Raw genomic sequence first — 12,745 nt, forward strand, 5'->3', positions numbered from 1 at the left:
ATTAGGGAGAAAAAGCTACAAATTGAAACCGATGATGTTTTTTTAAAAACATCGTTTGGAGTTGTTTTCGTGTGGGATTCTGCTGTACACATGATAAACTAAATAAATCCTGCTGCGGAGCCATAATTAAACATGATAAGTTAGTAAGATTGACGAAAATATTTTAAGGTATTTACACCGGCACCCACAGTCTGATGACAGCTCCACAGTACGCTTGCAACATTCCCCTAATCGATTGCACAACTCCCCTAAGTGATTGCAAACATCCACAGCTTGCTTGCAACATTCCCCTACCGATTTGCAACATTCCCCTAAGTGGTTGAACTATTCCCTTATATGATGCGAAACCCTGTAAAGTATACTAATTCGTGTAATTACATAAATTAATAGCAAACGTAGGCAAGAGACTCAAATTTGTTTAAAAAATGCACATTTGCGACAAATTTCTCTTCATGAGATTCCGGATGTTTCATGTTTTGACGTTTAAGTGTTCGTTAACTGAGAATCACTCCAGTTAGCGAACCTCCAGTTAAAAAGCACTCCAGTTAAAACACATCCAGTTAGCGGTCACCTACTGTACATCGTGTGCGCGTATCGCCCATCAAGCATCTATTCCTCCCACTCAGCCGTGAATCTCACCGTGCAGTGATGCAGTGACCTGTGCGGGTGTGCGAAAATGCAGAAAACGAACAAAACGAAAAGCTGCCCCTATACATCCTACATGAAAAGGCCTGATTTAACGTAAACATGCCGGCGCGAGGAGGCGTTTTGAAATCAGAGTAGCAGCGTGGAGGCTTCACCAGCGACATCGACAAAGTTTTGGGCCAAAAACACAGCCAACAATTGCCTGTTTTTGTTTTTTATTTTATTTTGGTCTATCCTGAAAGCTTTATGTCTCATTTACTGTACAATATTCAGATATTGTGTATTGTGTATTGTGTAGTATTGTGTGTTTAATTTTGCTTATTTAACACACAGGTTGGAAGGCCGAAGGATCCTAGGGTTGTTGCGCTATAAGTTACAGTGAAGGTCACCTAAAGTCGAACACCTCAATTTTCACCTTTTATATGACTTTGGCACCATGGACAGTTCTATAGACCACCGCCCAAACTAGTTGATGGACCTTTAATACCTGTTATCAAATGGTTTAAGACCAATATGGTGGTCAATATTGGCATGCCACGTGGTCATTTTGCTATTAAATGAAGACTGTCCGACTTTCAGTGGACCACATACATTTCATACCTTTTATCACATTTGTGAATGGTGTTACGAGATTTTAAAATATATCGGTCTGACTTTTTGTATGTGCATAGCTCAAGAATGTCCTCAAAGACGTGTGAAGAAAACTTTGCGGCACAAGTCAGATAAAAGGTGAAAATATGAGGTGTCCGACTTTAGGTGGCCGCCACCGTATATGTTTTTATATTTCGTACCAAGCTTTATGTTGTCTCCGTACTATTTGAACCATTGAAGGAAAGCAAAATCAAGATCGTAGTTATTAAGAGACATTAAGTCAACAAAAAAACTGTTTAATTAGCACGATAATTAGTTGTAGAATTACGACCATAACGTTAGAAACAAATTAAGTTCTGTAGTATCGTATGTATAGCCTTAATTTGCTTGATAGTGTTATTTTCTTGTTGTTTAAAAGTTTTTTTTTTCAATACGTTTCGGCTAGAAGAGAGGAACTTGTATATCACGAATTAGGATAGGGAGTAGGGCTTTTGTGTAGCTAAAGGATTACTCAGCGCAGTCACGAATTCTTGCATTCTTTAGCCATAATGTTTGTTTTTTGTTACATTTTTTTGTTTGTTTTTTCCCCTATTTTTCGGAAATAACGTTGGGTGAAAGAGACGACCTGTAGATCACGACACAGGACAGAGAAATCGCACTATATACGTAGTTACACGATTGCTTAATACACAGTAACGAATTTAATACCAATTATATCTTCTTGAAGCGGTGGTGCGGGGAGGAATTGTGCCCCCCACCTGAAAGCTATACAAAAGTATTACCAATTAACAAAACAAACAAACAAACGTGGGACATTTCGAAACTGAGATGACCTAATTATATCAGGAGTGTGTAAAGCAATAGATTTAATAAGCTTTAACGGAATAACGGGGCGTCACACACATAAGCAGGCAACACGGGCAGTCGTGTACAACAACGGAAGGCAGTTATTTGTTAGCTATCTACATTGGACGAAAACCCCTCAAACATTAAGCCATGTTATCTACGTTGTTGTATATTGAACAGAATGGCAACAGCTGCAGCACACACCTTGTTACCGTTTTGTCTTGTTCGCTTTATTTCGCCGGACGTCCAGTAGGTCAGCACACAGCGATAGAGGAAAGGGTTTGTCCCTTCTTTTTTTTTTTCTTAAGAAGATAATTTATTTAACACGTTGACTGCGGCTCCCTCACTGCTTTGCAAGTACAATTTATAACATTGTTTGCAAGTATATTTCATTTGAAGAAGGAAAAAAAAGCTAATTCAGACTGGTATTAGTATTGATTTATGAACCAAGGGTTAATGCAAGAATCGGAACATGTATCATGTTGTCTCTGTGTCTATAAAATCTTAGAAGTGGAAAACCAAACCGTTTAGGTCATAATTGTGTTTATACGTGTCATCATGAGCATCTGAGGTTAAAATGAGTCAATTTTACGCTTCACTCATACTGATAAGCTTCTCTAGTTGTGTGATATTGCTATCGATCGCTATGCTCACGGAAAATGTTGCTATCACAGAGGAATCCGGGGAGCATGGCGTTCAACGTGTTAAAGCTTCTGTCTTGAGTTTTCTTCATTGGGAGACTGTGTGTACAGCACGGTAACTTATTGACCTTAGTGGGTGCGCTTCAGAAAAAAATGGGTTGTTGAGGATTCTTTTTCCTTCTGTTTTGACGATTTGATATGAGGAAGAAGGACGGATTTATTTTTTTTATCACGATATAGGAAGGGGAATATACCCGGAACGAGATGGCAAAGATGTACAGAAAGATCCATTTATTGTGAACGGAATAAATACAACTTTAAAAAAATAATCCATTCCATCCTCTGATGCAACCAATCTGTTTGGCTGGTGAGTTATAGTAGTGTTGGGTAAATCCGATTCAGATTTGTGAATCTCAATGAATCATTGAAATGATTCACTAAATCTGAATCTCGGCTGCAAAGATTCATGAATTTCTAAACATTCATGAATCTCCAAAGATTAATAAAACTTAAAAGAATGAACGAATCGTAAATCTCCAAAGATTCATAAACCTTAAACTTCTCATTATTCTTCTTCTTAGCGTAGCAACCTACGTAGTCATGCCAGCCTATACAGGCTTTCGACACTTCTTGGCAAGTAGCAAGCAGCCGGATATTTCGTTTTGCTACGGGAAGGCATGGCTTGAACCCACGATGGGCATGTTTTTAGGTGGGATCGCGCAAATTAAATATTTAGAAAATCATACATCTCTAAAGATTCATGAATCCCTGGAAAGATATGAATTTTAATGAATTTAATCTTTGAAGATTCATTCATCTTTCGAGATTCGTGAGTCATTGGAGATTTATGAAATTTCGAGATTGGTGAATCTTTCTGGGAGATTCATGAATCTTTGCAGGGTCGGTTCGAAATTCGAATTCACTGAAGATTCATATGAATGAAACTGAATGAAAGATTCAAGAAACCCAACACTAGTGAGTTGGGTTGGGCTGGTAATGGTGCATGGCGAATGGTCACTATAAAAGAAGAAGGAAATTGGGGTTTTTAAAAAGCATTTATAAGTATATTTAGCAAATCTCTATTTTTCATCCAATAATGTTTTTTGTGTAATTTTTTTTCCAGTTGGGAATGCTGTGTGAAGTTTTTTCCCCTCCTTCGTAAATTCGGGGAAATGAACTACAAAAAAAAAACACTCATGCCCTCGAGGCTACCCCCACGTTAACGACGGTATGTGTATTGGTGATGGTTGCGCCGTGTAACGTGTACTATCTTATCGCCGCTATCTTTCCTATCGATATGTGTGTCTCGCTGCACTATCGTTCTCAAAAAAAAAAAAAACTAATACCGCGATCCGCAAACCAGAAAAAAATGGCTGGAAGCGAGGAAGAGTGTCCAGAGGGGCGGTCGCACCGTATAGCGACACATATAGGACGGCGCGCGCGAGCACGAGACACATGTAGCGCAAAGAGCGCGAGCATGTGCATGGGGCTTGCGTGTGTGCGCGAATGCGCGACCCTTCACGTACGTCGCGCATACACGGTGCCACGGACTGGTGTGGCGCGTGTGTTGGTCTGTGTGGTTGCCGGTCTCGATTTCTGCTCCGCTATTAGCGGCTTAGTGCTAACGGTGGTTCGTCTCGGTGTGGATCTCGGTACGGTCGGCTCGTGCAGCGTTTCTCGCCCTGGGGCAGGGGAGAGAGGGAGATGAAGGTCCCGATCACAACGGTGCACCACGGTTCGCGCAGTGCCCTATGAATCAGCGCTTCACACCGCATCATTAATCAAACTTTTCCAAAACTCTTCCACTGTCGAGCGAATAGACTCTGCGTTGCAATCAAATGCTCCTGAGCGGCGGCGTAACGGCGCATCGTCCTGCAACGCACGCTTCTTCAGTATCCGTTCACCCCGACGCGCTAATCGAGCGATACAAGGTCCACGATGGTGAAGGACCGCCTGGCCGAGTTGAAAGGCGTAAGTGCAAAGAAAAAGCGAGAGCAGTGAGAGCGCCTGCAGTTTTGCGAACCGGTTCGTGTCCACCGTTCTACACACCGGATGCATGCTCCCACTCCTCGTTACTGTTGAAACGTTTCTCAATTAGTGCCAATTAGTGTCCATCGTTCCCTGTGTGGTTTGCGACGGTGCGGTTTAGTTTGTTTTTTGTTAGCCTTTTTTTCCCCGCCATCTAGTTTACCGACAATTGAATCGCGAATGCTTCGAACGACGTTTTATGCACTCCAGATATACACAGTTCAATCAGCTAATTTGCGGGTGGGGGTGGGCCTTGGGTTGTTCTCTGTTGTTTCATTTTAACACCGCAGAAAAGTAAGTACGCGAATCAAGGGCCGCAGGATGGGGCGTCCGAAGTGGCCATGCCGCTCACCAGGTCACAGGAGGAAATTTTTGAAAATCTCGAAAAGGTAAGCCTTACGCATAGCACCATCCCAACGGCGACGATGGAAGAAGAAGGTTACTAATCTTGTGAACTAATTGCTGTCACACACAGTTTGCACAGCTCACTGCCTGGATACAGACGATACGAGGCAACATTACAGAAATGCGGCAACAGATCGGGTCCTCCAAGTTCCACTACAACGACAAACGTAATAGTGATTGAAACGTGGCTTCAGAGCCATGCTTCACAAAAGCCTTAAAATCGTCCCAATTCTCAACTTTTTTTTTCGGGGGTTTCTTTGCTACTTCCAACGCGCGCACGTACAGCCATCCGGGATCAGGTGGAGGAAAGACTGAAGGAAAACAATCAGCTCTGCCAGCGAATTTACACCACGATCCGACAGCTCGAGTCTGAGCTCGGAGAGGACTGCATCCGAACCGGGGTGCTGTTTCGCATCAAGAACACACAGTTCCTGGTGATACGGGACGACTATCTCAGCGCGTACCGGGAGCACGAGGAGTTTGTGGCGTACTACGAGCAGCGCATTATGGCTCTGATGAAGCTGGAAGCAAAAGCAAGTATGCATTCGTTTGCAGCAGAGGGAGTGGAGCATTCAACCTTCATTGACCGACGGGCAATTCTAACTGTGTTATTGTAGTGAGCTACAACATCACGGACGATGAGGCGCTGGAGCAACTTACCGGCAATCAGATGTCGCCGTTCGTAGGCAATGTAAGTAGCAGACCTAGCATGTCCAGTAGAGTATCCCTATTCAATTCCTAGCAGTATCCGGTAAAACATTCGATTTTTTGCTCTCTCTTCTCTCAACCATTGCATCCAGCTGCTGGAGGAAACGGAACGGGAGCGGCAAAAGCTGCGCGACATCATGACCCGCCACAGCCAGCTGGAAGCGCTCGAGAAGTCCCTAGTGGAGGTGCGGGACATGTTCGTGCGTATCTCGAGCCTGGTGATGGAGCAGGGCAGCCTGGTGCAGGTGATCGAGTATCACGCGCAGCAGGCCACGCTCAACACCGATCACGGTGCGCACCAGCTGCAGAAGGCGCGCGAGTATAAGATCAAGGCGCTCAAAAAGCGCACCTGTCTGCTGATCTGGGTTAGTACCGCTCTCGCGGTGGTGCTGTTTTTGGTCATCGTTTTCTAGCCCAAAACCCGCCCGTCTGCCTTATTTACGTGTCTACTTCTATAGTATCTTGCCCGATGGTATTGGTTTAGTCTTCTTTTCATCTGACGAACTGATTCCATTTTGACTTGCTGTGGTTGAAAGTAGCACGAATTTAACGTGTGTGTTCTGCTTTACTTCTCCGATAGGGAATTCTCCGCCGAGGGGACGTTCTGCATTAAGGTGGTACAGATAAATTCAAAAAAGAAAAAAAAACGAGCGCATCTCGTTTTAACAGCCGTACTTTAATGTTACAATGAATGAACTATTTGATTCATTTTTCCTACTGTACATCATCTTCTATTTCAACATAAAAAACTCCCCAAAATTACATTGATCTTTAGATGCTTCATAAAAAATACAAAAAAAAAAACAGAACAATCAGTCCTGCAATCCTCATTTTTTCGTAAAGTTGGAATCAAAAATAAATTATACACACTTTTGAGTACCGTATCGTAAAACGTGCGTCGCTAATACGCTTATGGTCCTTATGCACCCGAATCGCTCAACCAGTCAGCTTTGCGCGATCTTCCGCGACTAAACGTTCATCAGGTTTAAATCGGCCAGCGATACATCGGTCACAAGATTGCCGGCCGCGTCCTTCAGCTGGTCGGCTGCTTCGACCGACGTCGAGGAGGACGGGTTGTTGTTGAACATTTCGATCGGCAGCTCACCCTCCGGTATGACCTGTGGCACGATCTGGCGCGACTGCAGGTGCCGCTCGAGCTCCTCCTTGGTGATCTCCATCGCTACCTCGTCAACCGACACGTCCAGGTCCGAGTTGGAGGTGGAGGTTGCCAACAGTTCGGTCGGCACCTGGGACATCATGGACAGCGGGAACTGGTACGCGCTGCTCGTCGCCGGCTGCTGCACGAACGAGGGCGACTGGAAAAGGATGTGCTGGGAGAGTTGCTGCAGCTCGAGCTGGTCGATCTGCTGCTGCCGGATCTGTTCCAGCGGGCTGTCGATGTACTGTTGGATCGGGCTGTAATTGTACTGCTGCTGTCCTTGCTGCTGTTGTTGCCCCTGCTGCTGTTGCTGCTGCTGTTGTTGTCCTTGTTGCTGTTGTTGCTGCTGTTGCTGTCCTTGTTGCTGCTGCAGCTGTGGCTGCGGCTGTTGTAATAGTGGTTGTTGCTGTTGCATCAGCTGTAATTGTTGCTGTTGCTGAAGGATCTGCTGCTGCTGTGATTGCAGCAGCTGTTGTTGGGTTGGCATTAGTTCTTGCACTTGCACCTGCTGCTGCTGTGTCGTTTGCAATAGCTGCTGCGGCGGTTGCATCAACTGCTGGCGTTGGGTCTGCATTAGCGGTTGAGGTTGTTGCAACGGCTGCTGCTGCTGGGCTGCCTGCAGCAGCTGCTGCGACTGTGGTATCTGTTTGATCAGATCCATGAGCTTGTCCTGCTGCATGTGCAACAGCAGCCGGTCTTCTGGGGTTAGCTGGTCTAGCACATCCTGCGAACTTTGGGCGAGCTGTTGTGATTGCTGAAGCAGCTGTTGCTGTTGCAGCGGTTGCGGAAGGGACAACTGATGTGGCAATTGCATCAGCTGCTGCTGCTGCTGCTGCTGTTGTAGCTGTTGTTGCTGCAGTGCCAGCTGTTGTTGTAATTGCTGCTGTTGTTCCTGCTGCTGCTGCTGTTGTTGTTGTTGTTGTTGCTGCTGCTGCTGCTGCTGCTGCTGCTGCTGCTGCTGCTGCTGTTGCTGTTGCTGCTGTTGCTTTTTGGTAATCTTTTTGCCGCGACGCGCGGTAGTGACCGGTGGTTTCATTTGCGTGGACGTACTTTGCGAAGTGGACGGTTCGACCTTGCGCCGCTTGGGTTGTACCTCGACCCGGGCCGAGTCTTCCGACTCGACCGTTTCGTCGCTGTCGGACGATGACAGCACCTCCCGTTCGTACTCCGCCAGCCGGTCGAGCAGGAAGGACCGATCGCGCGTAATCTTCAGCAGCCGCTTCTGGTTGGCTCTCAGGTTGTTCTGAAAGAAAACATTCTCCTACGGACAGCGGTGAAGGGTGGGGGAAGGTAGCACATTCGATTAGTTCCCGTGTCTCGAGAAGCGCCATGTGCCTTCCGCTTACCTGTATCAGTATCTTCACTTTCTTCTTCAGGTCGCTGTACATCGTCCGAAAGTCGGTGACGAACGTGACCGACTCCTCGTCGTCGCTCTCGTCCTCGCCGCCGCTGCTCACGTCCACAGCCGAGGCCGATTCGGTTATCAGCGTGGGAAGCGGGCTGCCCCGCGGCGCCGCTGATTCCTCGCTCAGTATCGACATCAGCGGGTTCGGTGGCTGCGGTTCCTCGTTGAGTATCGACATGAGCGGGTTCCGTTGCTGTGCTTCCTCGTTCATCGTGCGGCAGTACCAGCCCTCCAACATACTAACCGCAACTTCTCGAGCCAGGGGGGTAGGTAACAGTTAATATTGTTTATGTTATTGTTAATAACAGTTAATGTTCCGTCTTTTCCGGCCCGTAGCCAAAACAATGCGAACGATCTCTAGCACTGCTTTAACTGGGCATTTAGAAGCACTTTGCAATCAGAGTGAGTTCACCGATGCAGCTTTAGCGCGATTCAAATCGTTTTCGCTGCTGTTTTTTTGCCTTACAATCAAGGTGTTTTAAATGACAAGATGAAGTTGTTCAGAGCAAAATGACATTTCTCGACTTGACATATCTCTTCCGGGGGCTCCGGTCAAGGTGGATTTAAAAATATCAGGTGGTACTCTAGTGCATTTTGACAATTCGTCACTTGACGTAAGGTCCCCAGGATTCAAACTTTGTTTACATTAATTAAATTTGTTCATATAATTTATCTACCCCATTTTTTCGAATAAATATTCTTTAAAAATATATTTTGGACTTTGTGAGTTCTTATTTAACATTGAAACATACGTACATAAGTGTGTTATTTTGTGTTATTCTGTGAATTTATTCTATAATTCTTTGTGTTCTTTGTGTCTCTGTGTGTGACATTTTTGATGATAAAAATTAAGAAATCATTATTTTTTTCAATTTTTACATTAATTCCTCATTATCTACGATCCGTATGGACAATTTATTTGAGATTAGAACTCATGCTAGCATGATTTTAAATTTCGTGCATAAACAAATCATCAAATCTTTTGTTAATATATTACGTTTTTTCGATAAAATCAATAGACACACAAAAATGCACATAATAACAAAGAAATCTGTCATATTTGCTAAGCTTTGTGTGCGGAAACCAATGGTCAACGGTTCTAAAATGACGTAAAGTCCCTCAACTATGGCGACCCCCCAAAGGCCCTAATCCACCATCTGATATTTTTAATCCACCTTGGGCTACGGTATAAAAATCGGGGAGGGCTGGTGCGGGGTATTGAAATTTGTATGCAGAGAGTGACAGATGTCCCCCACAATGTCGCCCAACAAAAGCGGTAAAAATCAACCTTCTAAATACATTATCCTTGCTTACAATCAAGGTGGAATATAGAGGAGGTGTCTTCTTAGCGTTTGGCATGTTGCCATTTTGAGATTCAGTTTGACAACAGCCGTCGATATTTGTTTACAGGCAGCAGCTGCATTATAACGTGTAAAATGTCGATTTATGGAGTGTGGATGCAAAATACGAATTTTTAAAGCTAAAAAAATATGTATTAAACGAAAATAATTCATATATCATATCCAAATACCAGCAACATTCGTCGCATTTGACAACTGCCGTCGATCCTGGTTTTGTGCTTTTTTCTAAAGCCTCGATGCTCAATTGTTCTACATAACGACACCTCCTTTCTAGGCACTTTGGCCAAAACAGACAGACAGTTTGACAGGTGAAGGCCCTTTTTTATTCAAATTTTAAATATGATTACAATGATGGGTATCGGAAGAAAATTGTTAATTGGTTCATAAGTTTCACCGGATAAGTACGTATGAATTTAGTAAAAATACATTTTTGAGGGTTTGATGAATTTTCCAGGGCTTTCTGCTGTCGAATGGCATCCAAGATGGCCAATCCGATTTTGGCTAATATTTATCCCAAGGTACATTTAGGAGATCGGGTGGTGGAATCTAGAGCATTTTGACAATTCGTCACTTGACGTAAGGGTGGTGGCAACGCTCATCGGATCAAGGATAATGTATTTAGAAGGTTGATTTTTACCGCTTTTGCTGGGCGACATTGTGGGGGACATCTGTCACTCTCTGCATACAAATTTCAATACCCCGCACCACCCCTCCCCGATTTTTATACCGGAGCCCCCGGAAGAGATATGTCAAGTCGAGAAATGTCATTTTGCTCTGAACAACTTCACCTTGTCATTTATAACACCTTGCATCGGATGCGATTTTATCGGACGCGATTTATATAGGATTTGACAGATAACGTCGGACGACGAAATCGCACATCCGACGTTATCTGTCAAATCCCATATATATCTCGTCTGATGAAATCGCATCCGATGAGCGTTGCCACGGGCCTAAGGTCCCCAGGATTCAAACTTTGTTTACATTTTTTTAATTTGTTCAATTAATTTAATTACAGTTGAACGTCGATTATCCGGGGACGGATTAACCGGCGGGCGGCTTAACCGTGCGCATAAATCTGACAGCTGTTCATACGTACGGCGAAAGTTTGCAGCGATAGTCAATTGGGGAACCAGTTTCTTGTACAGCTCTGTAGTGTCTAGTGGTATTTTCGAAATTCATTTTTGTTGATGAACAGTTGTTAAACCTACTGCTATTGATTAAAATAATATTCTACTAACGATTAATCGATTGATTCCAGGAGAATTAATCATAAAACTAGTGAATTTCATATGTTTTATATGCGTTTGACATTTCTTGGACCATTATCCGTGCAAATCGATTAACCGGCAACCGTTCGGTCCAAGGATAATATATTTAGAAGGTTGATTTTTATCGATTTTGCTGGGTGACATTGTGGGGGACATCTGTCAATCTCTGCATACAAATTTCAATACCCCTCACCAGCCCTCCCCGATTTTTATACCGGAGCCCCCGGAAGAGAAATGTCAAGTCGAGAAATGTCATTTTGCTCTGAACAACTTAACCTTGTCATTTATACAGGGTTTCGAATCATATAATGGACTACTTGATCCACTCGGTGGAATGTTTGAAATGGTAAGGGGATGTTTGCAACGTTGCTATGGAGGTTTGCATGCATATAGGGGAATCTGTCAAACACTTAGGAGAAGTGTGCAAAACAGCTATGGAGTGTTACATCCAGCTATGGAGCGCTCGGTTGTAGCGCTGTAGAAATTTATCTAAAAAAATATTTAAAAGCACCGCGTGATGATTTAAATGTTTGGAGTGATTAAACATATGTTTCTGGTATTGTCATGCAACATAATAATTAAGTTTAAAATTGAATTTGTTATTTAAACAATATTCTTTGTTACATTCTTTACTCTACTACTTCTTCTTTGCGGCAACATTTTTCCTCATAGTTAAACATGAAATTTTAAATAATGTTCATCATAGTTCTCCTACCTAGTAATCAAATTACTCCCCTTCTTTAATCACCCGCGTTAAATTTAGAACCCACTAAGAACCAGCATGAAATTCCAGAAAATAGTAAAGACTATGTCAAACGATTTCTTGCAAAACTTTGACAATACGCTCAAGAATCATCATTGTTAAATACGTATGAAAATGTTGATGATGTAAAAAATAGTAGAATTGGGTGTTGAATCGGATAGGACGTAGTGAAAATTTAGTCCAAATAAATATTATTAGGGATTAACCACTATTTCGTTCTGATGATCCTAAAACATGTAATTAATCACACCAAACATTTAAATCATCACGCGGTGCTTTTAACTTTTTTTTTTGGATAAATTTCTACAGCGCTACAACCGAGCGCTCCATAGCTGGATGTAACACTCCATAGCTGTTTTGCACACTTCTCCTAAGTGTTTGACAGATTCCCCTATATGCATGCAAACCTCCATAGCAACGTTGCAAACATCCCCTTACCATTTCAAACATTCCACCGAGTGGATCAAGTAGTCCATTATATGATTCGAAACCCTGTAACACCTTGGTCCGGTCCCGAGCTGCCCGGATAATCGACGCTCTACTGTAGGAGCAAAAGCAAAGTTTGCATTGTTACGAATATTTATGAAAAAGGGCTTTGAACCGGCAAATAAAAAAAAAGTGTAACATATTATGATAGTTTATCACCCAGAATAACATCACTTTCATGAAAAATAATAAAAAAATGTTTATTTGTGATGTGAAAACTGGTACAGTTATCCAAAGTGGGTAGAAAGGAGGTGTCGTCATGTAGAACAATTGGGCATCGAGGCTTTAGAAAAAAGCACAAAACCAGGATCGACGGCAGTTGTCAAATGCGACGAATGTTGCTGGTATTTGGATATGATAAATGAATTGTTTTCGTTTGATAAACATTTGTTTAGCACTAAAAACACGTATTTTGTATCCACACTCCATAAATCGG

General features: G+C 43.2%; 2 protein-coding genes across 3 annotated transcripts; one reads left to right on the top strand and one right to left on the bottom strand.

The window, feature by feature from the left end:
- Positions 1–262: 262 nt before the first annotated feature.
- LOC120905930 (syntaxin-4) lies at positions 263–6,668 on the top strand. 2 transcript variants are annotated; one of them, XM_040317278.1, is made up of 7 exons: positions 263–3,090; positions 3,847–4,694; positions 5,042–5,140; positions 5,227–5,323; positions 5,442–5,693; positions 5,774–5,847; positions 5,957–6,668. In XM_040317278.1, the coding sequence occupies exons 2-7, from the start codon at positions 4,662–4,664 to the stop codon at positions 6,275–6,277; spliced, it is 876 nt and encodes a 291-aa protein (XP_040173212.1). In that variant the 5' UTR covers positions 263–3,090; positions 3,847–4,661; the 3' UTR covers positions 6,278–6,668. The 2 variants fall into 2 exon arrangements, with proteins under 2 accessions (XP_040173212.1, XP_040173213.1); XM_040317279.1 differs by lacking the exon at positions 263–3,090 and having other exon boundaries at positions 3,559–4,458; positions 4,544–4,694.
- On the bottom strand, positions 6,569–8,934 carry LOC120905929 (transcription factor SPT20 homolog). The gene is made up of 2 exons (XM_040317276.1): positions 8,370–8,934; positions 6,569–8,284 (listed from the first exon to the last, which is right to left on the bottom strand). Exons 1-2 carry the CDS (start codon positions 8,664–8,666, stop codon positions 6,833–6,835), a joined length of 1,749 nt encoding a protein of 582 aa, XP_040173210.1. The 5' UTR covers positions 8,667–8,934; the 3' UTR covers positions 6,569–6,832.
- Positions 8,935–12,745: the final 3,811 nt, after the last annotated feature.

The sequence above is a fragment of the Anopheles arabiensis genome, chromosome X (genome assembly GCF_016920715.1).
Source record: "Anopheles arabiensis isolate DONGOLA chromosome X, AaraD3, whole genome shotgun sequence".
Lineage (NCBI taxonomy): Eukaryota > Metazoa > Arthropoda > Insecta > Diptera > Culicidae > Anopheles > Anopheles arabiensis.